The sequence below is a fragment of the Cetorhinus maximus genome, chromosome 13, assembly GCF_964194155.1.
Source record: "Cetorhinus maximus chromosome 13, sCetMax3.hap1.1, whole genome shotgun sequence".
Taxonomy (NCBI): Eukaryota; Metazoa; Chordata; class Chondrichthyes; order Lamniformes; family Cetorhinidae; genus Cetorhinus; species Cetorhinus maximus.
This window is the reverse complement of record NC_135891.1, coordinates 38,150,625-38,168,567: the sequence shown is the minus strand read 5'-3', so window position 1 is coordinate 38,168,567 and position 17,943 is coordinate 38,150,625. Positions and strand designations below refer to the sequence as shown.

At 41.3% G+C, this 17,943-nt stretch overlaps 1 protein-coding gene across 3 annotated transcripts in view; it reads left to right on the top strand.

Annotated features, from left to right (window-relative positions):
• rtel1 (regulator of telomere elongation helicase 1) overlaps positions 1 to 17,943 on the top strand; it is a 132,203-nt gene that overhangs the window by 82,994 nt on the left and 31,266 nt on the right. For all 3 annotated transcript variants that reach the window (XM_078555291.1, XM_078555292.1, XM_078555293.1), the window contains 4 exons: positions 549 to 695; positions 3,800 to 3,915; positions 8,108 to 8,231; positions 15,419 to 15,587. In XM_078555291.1, coding sequence (XP_078411417.1) covers positions 549 to 695; positions 3,800 to 3,915; positions 8,108 to 8,231; positions 15,419 to 15,587 — 556 coding nt within the window. The remainder of the gene's footprint in view (positions 1 to 548; positions 696 to 3,799; positions 3,916 to 8,107; positions 8,232 to 15,418; positions 15,588 to 17,943) is intronic.

Below are 17,943 nucleotides of genomic sequence, written 5' to 3'. Positions count from 1 at the left end.
AGTAGGTTTTATTGGTGGGGGTAGGGCAGGCAGGCAGTGCAGTGGCACTAATGAGTACAGGTAATTGGAAAGGTCAGGAGACTTGGGAAAGGAATTCAAGAGTGGGATTTAAGTGATTGAAGGCTTGGCATCTGCACCCTGTAGTACCTGCCTGGTTCAGGTAGTGCATTGCATAGTCAGAATGTTGCTCCTATGGTCTGAAGTGGCATCAATAACTAGAAATAATCTAAACCTTGGGAGTTGATATAGCTATATGTTTTCATAAGATTAACAAAATACATCAAACCATATACAATATCCATATGCAAGTCTTTGATAGTAAGGTGTATATTTGTGGCAGTGGGTCAGCGCACATTCATTTCATCCTACTTTGAACCCAGGCCAGGGTGATGGAATGAAATCTTCCTGATTCTACAGGTGTAAAGGATTGTACTTGAAGTAAATTTGGGCAATTTGACCCCAGTCAGTTTATCTTTATATATGCATGTCTTTAGTTATTAGAAATTTGCAAAGACGTATGTTATGTTGCTGTATTTATTGTTCTTTAGGCCAGCGAAGGCTTGGATTTTGCAGACATGAATGGGCGAGGTGTGATTGTCACTGGTTTGCCATTTCCACCTCGGATGGACCCAAAAGTAATGCTAAAGATGCAATTCCTTGATGAAATGAGGATGAAATGTGTCGGAAATGTTCGGGTACTGTATAAACAAAAAGCTTATAATTGTTTAATAGACCTGGCCTTTTAACGCTTACCTGGTTGAAAGATTTACTTTGTGCTTATAATATTTTATTGATATTCTATTTGATGGCAGTCACTAATTTATAAATTAAATCTATATAAAGTTCTACGTATTCTCTTTGAATACTTGTCCCAAAACAGATGCATTAGATTTAAATGAACACACTCTGTAAACAAAATTTAACTGTTCTAATGATGCACAAAAAACATTTTTATGTATTTTTGATGGAGAAGATATACACCATTCAGAGAATGCTGTTGATGATTGACATGATGAAGTAGATCTATATAAAGGTGTGCTTTTATACAGAATGCATATGTTTGAAAATGCCAGCCCATTTTACATAAGAATCAGCAACATATGAGCTTTGGCCTAGTACAGTTGGCAAACTGAATTATGTTTATAAAAACACAAAAAATAAAAACAAAAAACTGTGGATGCTGGAAATCCAAAACAAAAACAGAAACAAAAATACCTGGAAAAACTCAGCAGGTCTGGCAGCATCGGCGGAGAAGAGCACAGTTGACGTTTTGAGTCCTCGTGACCCTTCAACAGAACGAAGTAAAAATAGGAAAGGGGTGAAATATAAGCTGGTTTAAGGTGGGGGGTGGGGGTTGTTGGGACACGCAGCCAGTGATAGGAGGAGATAGCCAAAAGATGTCACAGACAAAAGAACAAAGAGGCGTTGAAGGTGGTGATATAATCTAAAGGAATGTGCTAATTAAGAGTAGAGAGCAGGACAAGAAAGGTACAGATAGCTCTATTGGGGGTGGGGTGAAATAATACTAAAAGGGCATAAAAGGTATAGATATACAATGGATGGAAATACATTTAAAAATAATGGAAATAGGTGGGAAAAGAAAAATCTATATAAATTATTGGAAAAAACAAAAAGGAGGGAGAAGAAACGGAAAGGGGGTGGGGATGGAGGAGAGAGTTCAAGATCTAAAATTGTTGAACTCAATATTCAGTCCGGAAGGCTGTAAAGTACCTAGTCGGAAGATGAGGTGCTGTTCCTCCAGTTTGCGTTGAGCTTCACTGGAACAATGCAGCAAGCCAAGGACAGACATGTGGGCATGAGAGCAGGGTGGAGTGTTGAAATGGCAAGTGCCAGGGAGGTCTGGGTAATGCTTGCGGACAGTCCGAAGGTGTTCTGCAAAGCGATCACCCAGTCTGCGTTTGGTCTCTCCAATGTAGAGGAAACCGCATTGGGAGCAACAAATGCAGTAGACTAATTTGAGGGAAGTGCAAGTGAAATGCTGCTTCACTTGAAAGGAGTGTTTGGGCCCTTGGACGGTGAGGAGAGAGGAAGTGAAGGGGCAGGTGTTGCATCTTCTGCGTTTGCATGGGGAGGTGCTGTGGGAGGGGGTTGAGGAGTAGGGGATGAAAAAGGTGAAATAATTTATATAGATTTTTCTTATCCCACCTATTTCCATTATTTTTAAATGTATTTCCACCCATTGTGTATCTATACCTTTTATGCCCTTTTAGTATTATTTCACCCCACCCCCACTAGAGCTATCTGTACCTTTCTTGTCCTGCTCTCTACTCTTAATTAACACATTCCTTTAGATTATATCACCACCTTCAACACCTCTTTGTTCTTTTGTCTGTGACATCTTTTGGTTATCTCCTCCTATCACTGGCTGCTTGTCCCAACAACACCCCCCCGTCTACCCCCAAACCAGCTTATATTTCACCCCTTTCCTATTTTTACTTCGTTCTGTTGAAGGGTCACGAGGACTCGAAACGTCAGCTGTGCTCTTCTCCACCGATGCTGCCAGACCTGCTGAGTTTTTTCAGGTATTTCTGTTTTTGTTTTTGTTTTGAATTATGGTTATACTGGGCAAGATTGGTCAAACAGTACCTATGACTTTAGCTCCTCTTGCTAAGGTACTTAAAAAATTCAAACAAAAACAAAATAATGTGATATTAGAAATTTGAAGTAAAAATGGATAACACTGGAAATACTCGGCAGCTCTGGCAGCATCTGTGGAGAGAGAAGCAGAGTTAAAGTTTCAAAAAGTTCTGATGAAATGTTAGATATAACGGTTTTAAGCAAGAGAAAAAGGGCAGGTAGGATAACAAAAGGGAAGTTCTGTTATAGGGTCGAATGCATTAGAGATTAAATGACAGAAGTGTTGGTAGTGCAAGGCCAAAGGGAGTGGTAATGGTACAAATAAAGAAAACAATAGATATATCTGAAAGTGTGAATGGCAGAATCATGAACAGCTGCCATCCAAAAGCAAAAAAAGAGTAAAACCAAAACCAGCAAAGAAAAAGGAAACAGAAAGGGGGCAGAGGTTGAAGTTGTTGAACTCATTGTTGAGAGGGGGAAGCTGCAAAGGGTCTAATCAAAAGATGAGGTGTTCCTCAGGATTACATTGAGCATTCATTGGAATGTTCCAGAAAATCAAGGAAAGAGAGGTCAGAGTGGGAGCAAGGTGGATAATTGAAATAACAGGTGGCCAGAAGTGCAGGGTCAAGCTTGCGGACTGAATGGAGCTATTCTGCAAAGAGGTCACTGTCTGCATTTGGTCTCCTCAATGTAGAGGAGATCACATTATGAGCAACGATAGAGTATATTGAATTGATAGTGGTACAATTAAATTGCTGTTCCACCTGGTACAAGTGTTTGGGACCTTGGACGATGAGAAGGGAGGAGGTAAAATGGCAGGTGTTGCATCTTCTGTGCTCACATGGAAAGAAAGGGGAGGGGGCGTTGGGGTTGATCGAGGAGTGGACCGGGGTGTTATGGAGGGACTGGTCCCTTCAGAATGCTGAAAGGGGAGGAGAAGGTGTATTTAGTGGCGGCATTGTGCTTGGGAGATGGTGGAAATGGAGGTAATTCTGTTTTCCAGTTAACAATTATTCTAGAGATTAAATAGTAAATTAATGAAACAAAACAAGTCACATCTGTTTGGTGGAGTAATTTGTCATTAATACCTGCAAAAAAATAAAGGTTTATGTAATTAAGGATGTCATTTTGTTCAAATATGAATATTTATAGCATGAATTAAAGGATGAAACCATAGATAACATAGAATTTTTTTTCAAAGAATTTATCTGGGCAAGAATGGTACAGACAGCAAGCATCACGTGCTGTCAATCAGGCCATTGGCAGGGTTATTCGTCACCGAAATGACTATGGAGCCATCTTTCTGTGTGATCATAGGTGTGTGAATAATATTTTTTCCAAATGTTTTCCTATAAAATAGTATTAATAAAAAGTAGTTTCAGAATTGACATAATTCCTGATAGAACATTGTTATTAATGTGTATTTCAATGTTTAGTAATCTCAATGTACAGAGACTGAATATATGGTATATTCTGTTCAGGTACGCGAGAAGCAAGTGTGACACATTGTTTATTATTCACCTCGTAATGAGAATGATCTCACCATGTGGAGAATTAGATACAAATTCATGTTCTGTCACTTGAAGGCGTGCATTATTTAAACACTGCTGTGCTGTGCTTGAATTTTAATTTTTTCCCATGCTTTACTGTCACTCACCACCAAAATTCACTGTTCATGTTGCCAAGCATCTTCATCTCTCTAGGTCTTTCTCTTAGTGCCGCCAAGGCCCTCTTTAACTCTCATAATAAAAACAGAAAATGCTGGAAACACTCAGAAGGTCAGACAGCATCTTTCATGTTTCAGGTTGATGACAATGGCTTCATCAGAACTGAGATAAGTTAGAAATGTAATAGGTTTTGAGCAAGTGAAACTGGGGGGCAGTGGGGTGGGGAGGAGAACAAAAGGGAAGGTCTGTGATAGGGTGGAAGGTATGAGAAATTAAATGACAAAAGGTTTCATGCTACAAAAGCCAAAGAAGGCGCTAATGGGTAAAGAAACAAAAGATGTATGAATGAAGTATGAATGGCTGCATAGCAGCTGTCCGAATGCAATGTGAAGGAATAAAGCAAGAAACAAGACAAAACTGAACCAGCAAAATCAAATGGAGGCAGGGATTATGATTTTAAATTGTTGAACTCAATTTGAGTTCAAAAGGCCGTGGAGCGTCAAATTGAAAGATGGAGGTGCTGTTCTTCAAACTTGCATTGAGATTTTTTGGAACACTGGCAGGCCAAGGTGAAGGTCCAAGAGGGGCAAGATGCAGAATTTAAATGACCAGTGACAGGAAACTCAGTCATGCTTGTAGACTGGAGGTGTTGTGCAAAGCGATTACCGAGTCAGCATTTGGTTTCCTGTATGTAGATGAGTGAACACGATGAGCAGCAAATACAGGATACACAAGAACACTAGATAGGAGCAGCCCATCAAGCCTGCACCTCCATTCAATACAGCCATGCCTGATCTTGGGCTTCAAATCCACTTAACCGCCTATTCCTTATATCTCTTGGTTCCCTGAGAAACCAGAAATTTGTCTATCTTAGTCTTAAATATATTCAATGATGGAACATCCACAACCCTCTGGGTAGAGAATTTCAAAGATTCGTAACCCTTTGGGTGAATAAATTTCTTCTAATCTCAGTCCTAAATGATTGTCCCCTTACCCTGAGACTGTGCCCCCATGTTTTCGATCCTACAGCCAGAGGAAACAGTCGCTGTGTCTACTGTGTCAGGACACTTCAGAATCTTCTATGTTTAAATGAGAACATCTCTTATTCTTCTAAACTCCAGAGAATAAAGGCCTAATTTAGTTATCCTCTCATCCCAGGACAACCTTCTTATCCCAGGGACCAATCTAGTGAACCTTCATAGTACCGCTTCCAATGCAAGTATATATTTCCTATAAACATGGAGGCCAAATCTGCAAACTGTATTCCAGGCGTGGTCTCTTTAAAGCCCTGTACAATAGTAGCAAGATGTCTTTATTTTTGTACTCCAATCCCCTTGCAACTAAAGTCAACATGCTATTTTTCTTCCTAATTACTTCTTGTACCTGCACAATAACTTCCTGTTTATATGAGCACATCTAAGTCTCTCTGAACATTAACATTTACAATTATGGCATCTTTTAAAGTACATGCACTTTGGTTGTAAGAATAGAAAATCAGAACAGCCTCACACTTTCCTGTGTTGTACTCCATCTGCCATCTTGTTGCCCACTCAATTAACCTGTCTATATCTCGTTGCAGCCTCTGTGTACTCCTCACAGCTTACATTTCCACGTAGTGTTGTATCACCAGCAATGTAACTTTGCATAATTTATAAATTGAAAGAAGTACAAGTACATTGCTGCTTCACTTGGAAGGAGTGTTTGGGGCCTTGAATGGTAAGAAGGGAAGAGGTTAAAGGACAGGAGTTGCATCTCCTGCACTTGCATGGAAAGGTGCCATGGGAAAGGGAAGGGATGTTGGAGGGGACTGAAGGGTGTCACAGAGGGAACAGCCCCTTTGGAATGCTGAAAGGGGAGGGCAAGGGAAGATGTATGTTGGGTGGCATCACACTGGAGGTGGCGGAAATGGTTGATCTGTTGCTAGCGGGGTGGAAGGTGGTGGGATGGAAGGTGCGGTCAAGGAGGACCCTATTATGGTTCTAGGAGGGAGGGGAAGGGGTGAGAACAGAAGTACGTGAAATAGATCAGACACTGTGGAGTGGCCTTGTCAACTGAATCTTCAGTTGAAGATAAAGAAATATGTGATGGAGATGGGAAAACTGGGAGGATGGAATTGAGTCCTTACAGGAAGCAAAGTGTTAGGAAGTGTGATCAAGGTAGCTATGGGAGTCTGTGGGCTTGTTGTGAATATAAGTTGATTGCCTATCCCCAGAAATGGAGTTAGAGTAGTCTAGGCAGGGAAGGGAAGAGTCAGAGATAGATCAGTTGAAGGTGAGAGAAGGATGGATCAGCGGGGCTCAGACAATGTGACTGCTAACAACTACCAAAGTAATACATACACAGGAACATTGCGTACAAGGACCATTTCTCCAGAGTCACCCCCATGAGTGCTTGGGGGAACAGTCGCCCACTCTGGTAGACTCCTGCCCAAAGCAAGAGGGTTGGGAGCCCTAGTACAAACATAATTTCATTTCGAAAAGACTTTAACATCTTCACTTAGATAAGATCCCCTCTTGAGTTGCTCCCTTTCAAGATTGAACAAGTCATTGAGAGAATGTATCAGAAAAAGAGATGAGGGAGGGGACCTGAGTAGGACTGGAATAAGGACCCATGAGGGTACTCATAGCAACATGTTTGAAGGAAGTGAGTGGAGTTAAAGGAAAGCTTTTCAATTTGAGAGCTAGTTGAACCAGGAGGAGGAAGGTGGTGGGTGGGGATTAATTGGGCCTCCGTTCAAGGAAGAAACGTGGAGCTCTCAGATCATTCTGTTGGGGGATGGAGGTGTAGAAGGATTGAATGTCCATAGCGAAGAGGAGATGGTTGGGGCCAGGCAACTGTTGAAGTGGCGTAGAGCATCAGAAAAGTCCTGGAAGTAGGTAGCAAGAGACTGGACAACAGGAGAAAAATGGCGTTGAGATAGGAGCTTATAAGTTCAGTCAGGCAAGAACAGGCTGAAACAATGGATTGCCCCTGGCAGTTATGTTTATGGATTTTGGGAAGGAGATAGAAGTGGGCTGTTTGGAGTTTGGGGCCTGTGAGGAGGCTGTGGAGGAAAGATCTCCAGAGGAGATGAGACCAATGAAAGGTCTGGATACAATGTCTTGATGTTTAGCAGTGGGGTCATGGTCCAGGAGCTTGGCGAAAGTGTGGGTAGTTGACGTTCGGCCACCACTAGGTAGAGATCAGTACACCAGACAACAATAGTGCCACTGTTGTCAGGAGGTTTGATGAGGTTGTTAGGATTGGACCTGAGAGAATAGAGTGTTACAGGTTCAGAGGGAGATAAGCTCACTTCAGTCTATCTCCTTTTGTCTCTCTGCCAGTTCTTATTTAGTGATTCTGCCAAAATAAGTTTGTTCCTGAAAGTGTTTACTGTGTGCCAATTCTTGGACTATGCCATTTCAGTGCCTAATCTTGGTAGGCTTTCCTTGTATGAAAAATGAATCTAATTATTCAAGATTGCCATTGAATAAACTGGACCATAAAAACTGCTTAGGCTGATGCTATTAAAATATAGGAGTTTATTGGAGGAGGAATGATACATTGTGGGCGCATTTTTCAACATGCAATTTTTGATTTTGTCATTGCAACATGAGATAACTCATAAGATAACTTGAGGATTAGCTGGACAGTCTTGACTCAAAAGTGCAGCCATATCAGGCGTCAGCCAGGCCTAGACTTTCCAGCTGTTCAGGGACCCGTCAGGGGGATGTGGCGGCCCAGCCAAAAGACCATTGACTTTTGGCAGGACTGGAAAACCCCGCCCCCAGAATTTAACTTCCAGTTAATTTGAAAATTCTTCTCTTGCTCAACTTCACTTGCATTTCTGTCTTTTTTTTAAGGTTTATCGGCGCTGAGGTGAGGTCACAGTTGCCATCATGGGTGCGGCCATATGTCAAAGTGTATGATAACTTTGGACACATAATTCGAGACGTATCTCAGTTTTTTCGTGTTGCTCAAAAAATTGTGAGTACCCCATGTTTAAATTTAACCTATAAAATGCTCTGTGTGTTTAATACTAGTGGAAGAAAAGTAAGATGGCAATCAATTGTAAGGGATGTTTTTAAGAGGTTAGCTGATGTTCCTGAAATCTCATGGCCTCCTGGATTAGTTAAGTGTTTTATGAAACCTTGTTTATGATGAGTAAAATTGTTGATAGGGTAGTAGATCTTTAACACCTTCACTCTATTTTTGTATATTTTATGGTCATAACGTTTTATTTGCAAGAATTAATTTGCTCTTGTATATGTTTTTCGCTTTATGGAATAAACTTAATTATAGGTTTACTTGCCACTTGGGCTCATAAGTGGCAAATAATATGCCTGCCAGGCAGTAACTATTTTCAACAAGGGAGAATCTAACCACCTTCCTTTGACATTCAACTGAATTACCATAATTGAATTCACATGCATCATCATCCTAGGGGTACCATTGACCAGAAACTTAACTGAAACAGCCACATAAACATGCTGGCTTTAAGAGCAGGTCAGAGGCTTGAAAACTGCAATGAGTTACTTGCTTCCTCACTCCCCAAAGCCTATCCACCATCTACAAGGAGTATCTCAGAAGTGTGATGGAATACTATCCACTTGCCAGGATGAATGCAGCTCCAACAACACTCAAGAAGGTGGACACTATCCAGGACAACGCAGCCCACTTGATCGGCACACCATTTACAATTTTAAACATTCATTCCCTCAACTACAGACGTTCAGTGTCATCAGTGTATACCATATACAAGTTGCACTGTGGTAATTTACCAAGAATCCTTTGACAGCACCTTCCAGACCTACAACCTCTACCCACCTAGAAGACCAAAGGCAGCAGATGCATCAGAACACCGCCACCTGCAAGTTCCCCTCCAAGTAACGCACCACCCTGACTTGGAACTATATCGCCGTTCCTTCACTGTCTCAGGGTCAAAAACCTGGAACTCCCTTCCTAACAGCAATGCGGGTGCTCCTACAACACACGGTCTACAGCAGCTCAAGAAGGCAGCTCACCACTGCCTTGAGGGCAACTGAGATCACATGAATGAATATATTGAAAACAAATTGTTACCAAAGATTTTTTAAATGTGTTACCTCATCCAATGGCTGACTGCATCGTATCTTGCAAAGTGAATACTTTAACTGTGATTCACACAGAATTTAGTATAAAGTCAACACCAGCAAAGTTGATTTCAAAATGTAAAGTCACTGTGTGGACCATATTAGTCTACCCAGAAATATGCTTTGATTCTCCTCCTGTATGATTAAGTTGTTAGTATTGCGATAAACTATTGCGTGTGCAAGAAATGACATCAATATAATATGATTTCATCAAGAAAAAATTGAAGAATGTAGCTAAAGAACAGGGCCATGCCTAAGTACATAGTTTAGTCAGACAGTACACAGAAATCAAGGGAGCTGGCATATACTTAGTGTTAGCTCAGAGATGTCAATGTGGAGGGCAGTTGTAAGTGTAGCTTGAAAGATAAATCAGAAAATTGGGAATTTAATATGCTTAAAAATAATGATTTGAGTGCATACAAACTATTGGAGCAAAAGAAAAACAAAACTGGTGTGTTCTTAACTAAAGGGTTTTTTGATTTTATAGTTAGTGTAAAAAGGTGCACATCTCAACATTACTGAAAAAGAATATATCAAAAGCAGTGTACGTCTAGGATGGGAGGAGTGCAAGGTTTCTCTAGCCCCTCTACTCCACAGGTCACATCTTAAGTGTAAATGTTTAACTCACTCACCAAAATGGCCAATGGTTTACTTTCATTATTGTTAGACCCAGAATAAAAGAGACTTTAACCAGACTTCGTTCAATAAATGCAGAATGATTGATTTATTATGAAATGAAAGTTCTTTTAAGAAGCAAGTTGCAAAAACTGGTGAACGTACAATTTGTAATCCGCAAGTGTGACTATGTACCCCTCTAAATCACAGCAGACACACACACACACACACACACACACACACGCACATAAAGGACAAAACAAGTAGGTTCTCTGCAGAAGTTTGTGTTTAAGGGAAAAAAAACACCTTTTGGCCAATGGGAAATCTTTTATGAAAAAGCATAAAATTCAAAGGGCTTTGTCGCAGGTTTCCTGCTTGCAAAGACGGATTGCTTGTCACAGTAGTTGTCTGGAAGTTGTTTCCAAAGGAGCCCCTGTGTGGAAGAGAACAGAGCAGAATCAATGATCTTGGGATCGATCTCTCATCTCAGCTTCTCAGGTTTCCAAATACAGACGAGTTATACTGAGATGAGGATTTCTAGCTGGATGCTGATAATTACACTGCATTTCAGATAAGGCAGGGAGAGAGCAAGTTGGGCAACCTTCTCTTTCTCAGTTTATTCCCAAACTGAGTCCAAAAAACAAATTTGAAACAGAAACTCATCTTAGCCAGGTGGATTCCAGAAAATTACCAGGGCCCCTCAGCCTCTGAAAACAGTTTTTTCTCCAGCAATTATAATTCAAATAAACAAATATTTTCTGTCAGGTGCCTTGCTGGTCATTTAGCCAAAGCCATGTGACTTCTTGGAAAAGGCAGTTTGCTCACAGTCTAAAGTGAACTTATAAACTTTTTTAAAAAAAAAACCCAGGTCAGTTCCCAAAAAAATGTCCAAATATTTCAACGTTCTTCCAATTTTTATAAAACACATAGGCCTGTCTTTTTCGAATGGCAGGGTCTTCCTTCCCGCCACCCAAAGAGTCGGTGGAGAATACATCCCCGCCGGCTCAGATTGCTCCGCAGCCATTTCATGCTCGAATGAGTGTCAGTTGGCTGCAGGCAGGACTTTCGCCCCTCACTCGGGAGGAAGAGAGCTGCCGGCCAGTTGTCTTTGCAGTGACAAGATCTGCAGTGGGCTGAAGAGAAACTTCAGGAAGACAACAGAGCCTGAGTCCCAGGACTGAAAGACAAACTAAGTTTTAAGGTGCCCCAGGGTGGGAAGGGTAGGGAAGGCCTGGGAGGGACGCAAAGGGGGCAATTGGAGAGGCCAGTGGGAGGAAGGGAGGTCTAGGAGCCACTGGGGGGATGCCTGGAGTCAGAAGGGGGCTTCTGATGGAGGCACCCCTCACCTACCCCCTTACTGCCTGAGATCTAAGCCCGTTCTTTTTCGGGCTTCCCCGTGCCAGGTGAATCCCCCCGCCAGCCTAAAAATTGAGACTTGGTGGGAAACAACCCTTAAGTAGCCGATAAGTGACCACTTAAGAGCCCCAATTTGGGCAAGGGCAAGCTTCCATCTGAGGCCTTGCTCACCCCATCGTAAAATCGCTATGAGGTTGGGACGGGCAGAAACCAGAGGGAACCCTGTTCATTCAATTTCAGGCTCTTTCCGCCCCCCCACCCCCGGCCTAAAAACCCCCTGCAGGGAAGCGTGAAATTGAGGCCCCAATTCTTGGAGATATGTATTCCTAACATTAGCAAGACAGAAAGATGCGTTGCCCAGCCACACTTGTATTATGTTTGATATTGTAAGCCTTTGTGATTTTATTGCTGCAAAGTACGTTAATCGACCGATATTTAATGATTCAGTTTTTCAGAACGCATTTTTTAGTACTTCAGAAATTAGAAAATCAAGATTTTATTTTGGTAATTTGTATTTTTTTTCCTCACATCTTCCTTACTTTTAACCATTTAACATGTACCAACTTGAGGCTAGGGTGGGAAGCAAACAGCATTGCCTAACCTTTGGTGTGGTAATTTTTAACATTATATTGGGTTGCCTGGAGCCAGTGTTGATTTGTTTTCTGCCACATGTCTCCCACACCCTCAATCCCTCAGAACTGGGAGCAGCTGACGTATCACATGTGAGAAAATCATGATGAGCCTCAATTCCCATTATATCCTATTAGTGACTAGTGCTCCAGCCTGAGAGTGCGGTTTCTCAAAGTTTCAACTTGTTGTAATAATTAGCCATTAATTTCTTAGTGTGCTTGGAAGTGTCAGTTTCAGCTTCAACTACTTCCTGAAAGATTGGCATCTCTTTATTTGGCTGAATTCCATTCTTAGTCAGGTTGCTTAATGTGATATTATGGTGAAAGCAATATTTTTGAGCTGTGATGTGTATTTTAACCTATATTGGATTGTGCATAAGCTAGTTCAGGTGGACATGCCATGCCATGCCACTATAAAAAGAACAGGAAGCTGTCTGGATGTTCTTACAATAACGCAACAACAAGTTAGCTCATATGTTGCCAATTTCAGAACTGTGTGTAAAGTGGGTGCCGTGTTTACCTGTGAGCAACACTCATTGAATTTCGAAGAAATTTATTGCATGTGAAGTGTTCAGGCATGTTTCTGAGAGAAATTATGAGATGCTTTAGAAATGCAAATGTTTTTCCCCAATAAGATATAAATTATATAACCTTTTAAGGATTCAAAATAGAGTCTAAAGGTTTCCTTTGGACTTAAATGCCTCCTGAGCTGAGGCCACAATAACTTAAACATCAATTAAACTATAGATTATTTGAAAGGTTGGGATAGTTCGCATTCATGGTTTACATTTCATCAACCCAAATGGGATTACAGTTTAATTTACTGTCAGGTATGAAAAATAGACTATTTGAAATGCTAAGTTATGCCGACTGCCAGACTGGCAAAAACAAGACTTTAGACAAATCTTCAGGACCTGATGATTTCAACCATGTGGTATTAAAAACAGTTGCAGATGCACAAGTCATAACTGAAACACTCTATATTGGGAGTTGTGCCTTTCCAATCATAAAACTGTAAATATTCCATTATTTAAGAAAGGAAGGAGGGAGAAACCAGCTAATACAGTTGTGCCAGTTTGCCATCAGTTGTAAAAAATAATGTTATTGCAGTCTATCATCAGGAATGGAATGACTGAGTACTTGGGCAAGTCTCAGCTGATTAGCATCAAAGACTGTCAGCCTTTGATCCCTGGTAATACTTGTTGCCGGAGATCACCGGTAACGGTTATTGGCTTAGTACACAAAGGAGAAGAGTCAATTCTCTCTTAACTCTAAATTCGCTTTATTCACATCGTTAGATCATCTACATATAGCTTATACGTCTGGTTAAATATAGACATGCAGGTTACAGCAGGTTATACAGTTTTATACCCAAAACTAGGATCTATACGCACACCCACTAGGTTTCTCTGACACTCCCTGAGTGGTCACAGAATATAAAAGCTAATACCCGAAAAGGAGAGCTGACGCTGGCCAGGCATTCCATTCTCTCTCTCTTGTGTCTCTACGTTGCTGATGTAGGTTCTTCTGCTTTTGCGATGGTTGGTCTCCAGAGTCTCGCTGCTCCACGCCCGAAATCCTTTCAGTCTTATACTGAATCTCATCTCTTCAAGCTGTGCTGTCTCTTTCCCGTTGCTTTAGGCCTGCTTGGCTGATCTGTGGCACATTCTCCTTGGCTCTGTTCCAAGACCTGCAGTATCACCTCGTTCTTCCTTTTCTAAATAAGGACTCATCACATTTCCTTTGTCTTCAAGACACTCAGCTACTTTAAAACCGGTTCCAGCCAGCTGAGACCAGTGACTGGAGTCAGGTTTCAAAAGTTGCTCAGGCCAGTAACTGGACTCAGGTTACTTCAGGTCAAAAGTTGCTTTTGCCTGTGTCAGCAATTCAGCTGCAGCCCCTGGCCAACATACTCTACCTCTGAGTTGGAAGGTTGTGGTTCAAATTTCATCCTAGAGACTTGAGCACAAAATCTAGGCTCATACAGCACTGGGGATGCAGGCTTTTGGATGAGACATTAAATTGAGGCCCTGTCTGTCCCCTCCGATGACATTAAAGATTCCATGGGCGGAATCTTGTTGTGGCGTTGGGGTCTCACCTGCCAACTGAGAGCCGGTGAGACCTGTGGTGCTTCCTTTTAGGCCTTTGATTGAAGACCATGCCCCCTATTAATTGGCCACTTAAGGGCCTCAATTGGTGGGTAGGCCAACCATGGGTCTTCCTGCCCAGAACTTAATTCTGGTAGAGGTGGAAAGATGGTGACGTTCAGGTATGCCACCACCCCACCTACGTAAATACCCTTCCTGCCTCCAAGCTTGCACCTGTGAGAGCAGAAGATTCTGCCCCTTGACACTATTTAAGAGATGAATAGGGAGTTCCTCCACTGTGTCCTGGCAAATATTACCCTAAAATCAACATTACTAAAACAGAATATCTGTTTATTATCAAGTGCTGTTTACAGCTTTGTGTAAATTAGCTGCCACTTTTTCTAATTTACAACAGTGAGTACAGTTCAGAAGTACAACATTGACTGTAAAGTCCTTTGAGACATCCTGAGGTTGGGAAAGGTACTATATAAATGCAAGTCCTTTCTTATTTTGACTTCTTGTGGACTGACTTTTTTTTAAAGTTAATATAGCTGATATGTAGCTCAGTCTCACTGTTCCTGTGTATTGTTCAGCCTGCAAATAACCTATTAGTTTTAAATTGTAAATGTTGGTCTGATGGTATGATGTGTGCCACTTTTCAAAAGAGATCATGGATGACTGTATGGTATCCTGGGTGCGATGTACTGTAATAAAGGGATAATTACAATTCTGAGCCACACACATAATAATGCTGGTTTTGGATCAGAGGAGACACGTTTTCATGCAAAATAGTATTTTTCATGAATAGTCCAAGACACAAGCGAGCAAGCCTTTACTGTCACATCCACTTCATGGCAATGTAACAACAAATGTCCAACATGTGTCCTGTCAGCTACTTGTTCCAAATAATTGATAACCTCTTGCCAACTTGGTCCACATTCCTGGCTAGCTGGAGGAAAGGAGGACAGTCCACATTTTCGCATGCCATCATGTACTGACTGGTCCATAATTAATGCCAACTAAGTAGCTCATTCTTGAGTCTGGTGAACCAAAGTAGGGCATCTTTGCAGGGAAGGTGATATCGATTTGAAATTTAGTTAAATTAAACTTAAGTTAAATTAAGTTATGAACTAATATATTTTACAATATGCTTTGTGTTTTATACAGCTTGGATTGATATTTTGTAAAAAAAAGAGCTCCCTCAGTACCTCCGGTCGCTTTTAAACATTATGAAGTTCCAGTGTTTCTCTTAAAGAGCTTGATTTTATGGATCACTGAAATGAATTTAAAATGGGAAAGGAAAATTTGCAAGAATATTACTTATTACTATAATTGTATTTCTGTTACACAAATAGATGCCTCCGCCAAAACTGAAGATGGGGTCATGTAGTGGCCGGTGTTCGGAGGTAAATCCTGCTGCCTCATCCTTGTCTGCTTCATCCTTGTCTGCTGCCTCTGGCCTAAGTCTGAAGAAAGCAAAAACTTTAGATTCTCATGTCCCAAGCCTCAAAAGAAAACGTGCCGGTACAGTATTTTTCATATTGCTGTTAATTTCACTTACAGTGGCCTAGGTATATATAATACATATGAACATACAAATTAAGAGCAGAGGTAGGCCTTGAGCCTGCTCTGCCATTTGATAAGACCATGGCTGATCTAATTGTGGCCTCACCTCTACTTTCCTGTCTACTCTCTATACCCTTTTGACTCCCTTTTCAATCAAGAATCTGTCTAACTTTACCTTGAAAATATTCATTGATCCTACCTCCACTGCATTCTGGGGAGGATAATTTCACAGACTAACAACCTTCTAATAGAAAGAAAATTCACCCTATCACTGTCTTAATTGGGAGACTCCTTATTTTTAAACTATGTCCTGCAGTTCTAGATTCCCCCATGGAAATATCCTCTCAGCATCTATCCTGTCAAGCCCCTTATGTTTCAATAAGATCACCTCTTATTCTTCTAAACTCCAATGGATACACGCCCAAGATAACCCCTTCATCCCAGGAATCAGGTGAGTGAACTTGAACTGCTTCTAATGCAATTATATATTTTCTTAAGTTAGGAGACCACAACTGTGCACCGTGCCCGACATGTCTATGTTGGAAGCCTATTTCTTCCTGCCAATAAATTCCCTACCAAACTAAAATCCCAATCCTTTTAAAAGGAAAAGTCGTGCACTTTTTGAGATAACAATACCTGCAAAAAGCTTGGGGGGTGGATGGTGTGGGGAAAGATGTGGTAAATTGTCACATTATTACAGAATTAGACAACCTTTTGTTGTATTACACATGAGGAGTTGAGACCAAGTACTGTATTCAATTCAAGTGTGTTTCCAGGGCAGGGGATAATTGAATTGGACCAAGAAAGAGGAGAGTGATGAAGAGGGGAAAGGCTGGAGAAGGGGGAGAGAAATCGATAAAAGAGGAAAGACATGGTGGCTGCTTTGGGAGTGAAATATGCTTAGGTGAGGAGGATGAATTCTGGTCCAATAAAGGATGGATTATTGCAGGGGGAAGCGGTAGGCTATCTTCCAATGAGGTTATAGGCTCTGACCACCAAAGTGATAGCCTATGTGTTGGGCTGGGTGGGTGGGCGTTTGGTCAGTAGGTTTATTGATTATCAAAACAATGGGAGGAAGTGTTGGCTGTGGGTTTGGGATTCCAATCAGCTAAATAATGCTAATTGTGCGTTACTTAGCTGGAGGTTAGAATTGTAGGCTCAGTGCAGTTTGGGCATCTTGTTGGGGGAGGAGGCCAAGTTCAGGGAAGAGTGCAATATCTTTATTCAGTGAGGCAAAATCCACTTTGGTGTTGGGACATCTTTGAAATATTTCTGCTCTATGGAGAGAAGTTATTTTCTGGGGTAGGGAAAGGAATATAATCACTCATTTTACAGTAGGGGAACATTGGTGACTGGATCCAATTCTAATTTCTATGTGCAGTGGGAGAAGTTTATGCTATCAGAAATTCTGTCTGTTAGGGTTATTGCTTTAGTTTTATTATCCTTGTGCCAAAGTCTCCTATCATTATGGGGTGTGGGGGAGTGGTAGGTAATGAAGGGGTGCAGGGAGGTGGGTGTTTTACGTGGGTTTGTGCTATTAGAATTACAGTGAGGGAGGAAAGTTTATCTCTGAGTACACTATGTGCTGTTTTAGTTGCCTTTCTGTTTCTGTGCTGCAAATGGTGGACTTTTACACTCTGTTGTGGGGCAGGGCGGGGGGTGGTGGATTTTATCCCTTCCTCCTTTGTTGGTTTTGTGGGTTTATTAATGGGGTGCTGTTCCAATCCAGTATTGCTTCTCATTAGCTGCTGGGGTTGTTTGATTCCAGATGCAACCTCGGTTTGGAAATTGTACCTAACTTCCCCATTAGGAATGCTGCTGGCTCAGCGCACACATCCAGTATATGTGTGGGTTTATCCTTTTCTAGTCAGTGTTTGGAAGAAGTGTTGGGAGAGGGAATTAACGTTGAGCGTTCTCACCCACACTGTGAGTGACTGTTTCAAAATATTGCTGATTTGATTTATTTTCTGATGTGTTTTAAACTGTTGACATCCTGGTTCACCACAAAACACAAAACAAAACAAAACCACACTGCATTTGTGGTTTTTAATTCACTCAGCTTCCTGAATCATAATACAACTGTTTAATTCAGGGTCAAGACCAAGAGTGGTGGTTTTCTTTGGCCACAGCCATTCCAACTATACTCATTGCCTTCCAATAAGTTTTAACAGTTTCTGGAAGACAACATTTTTTAGGAGGTAATTCATTGTGAGGCATTGCTGACCTGAAAGATTTGTTTACAAAATTGTGAGGGGTATAGACAGAGTTAATGCGAGTTGGCTCTTTCCACTTAGATTAGGAGAAATAAACACAA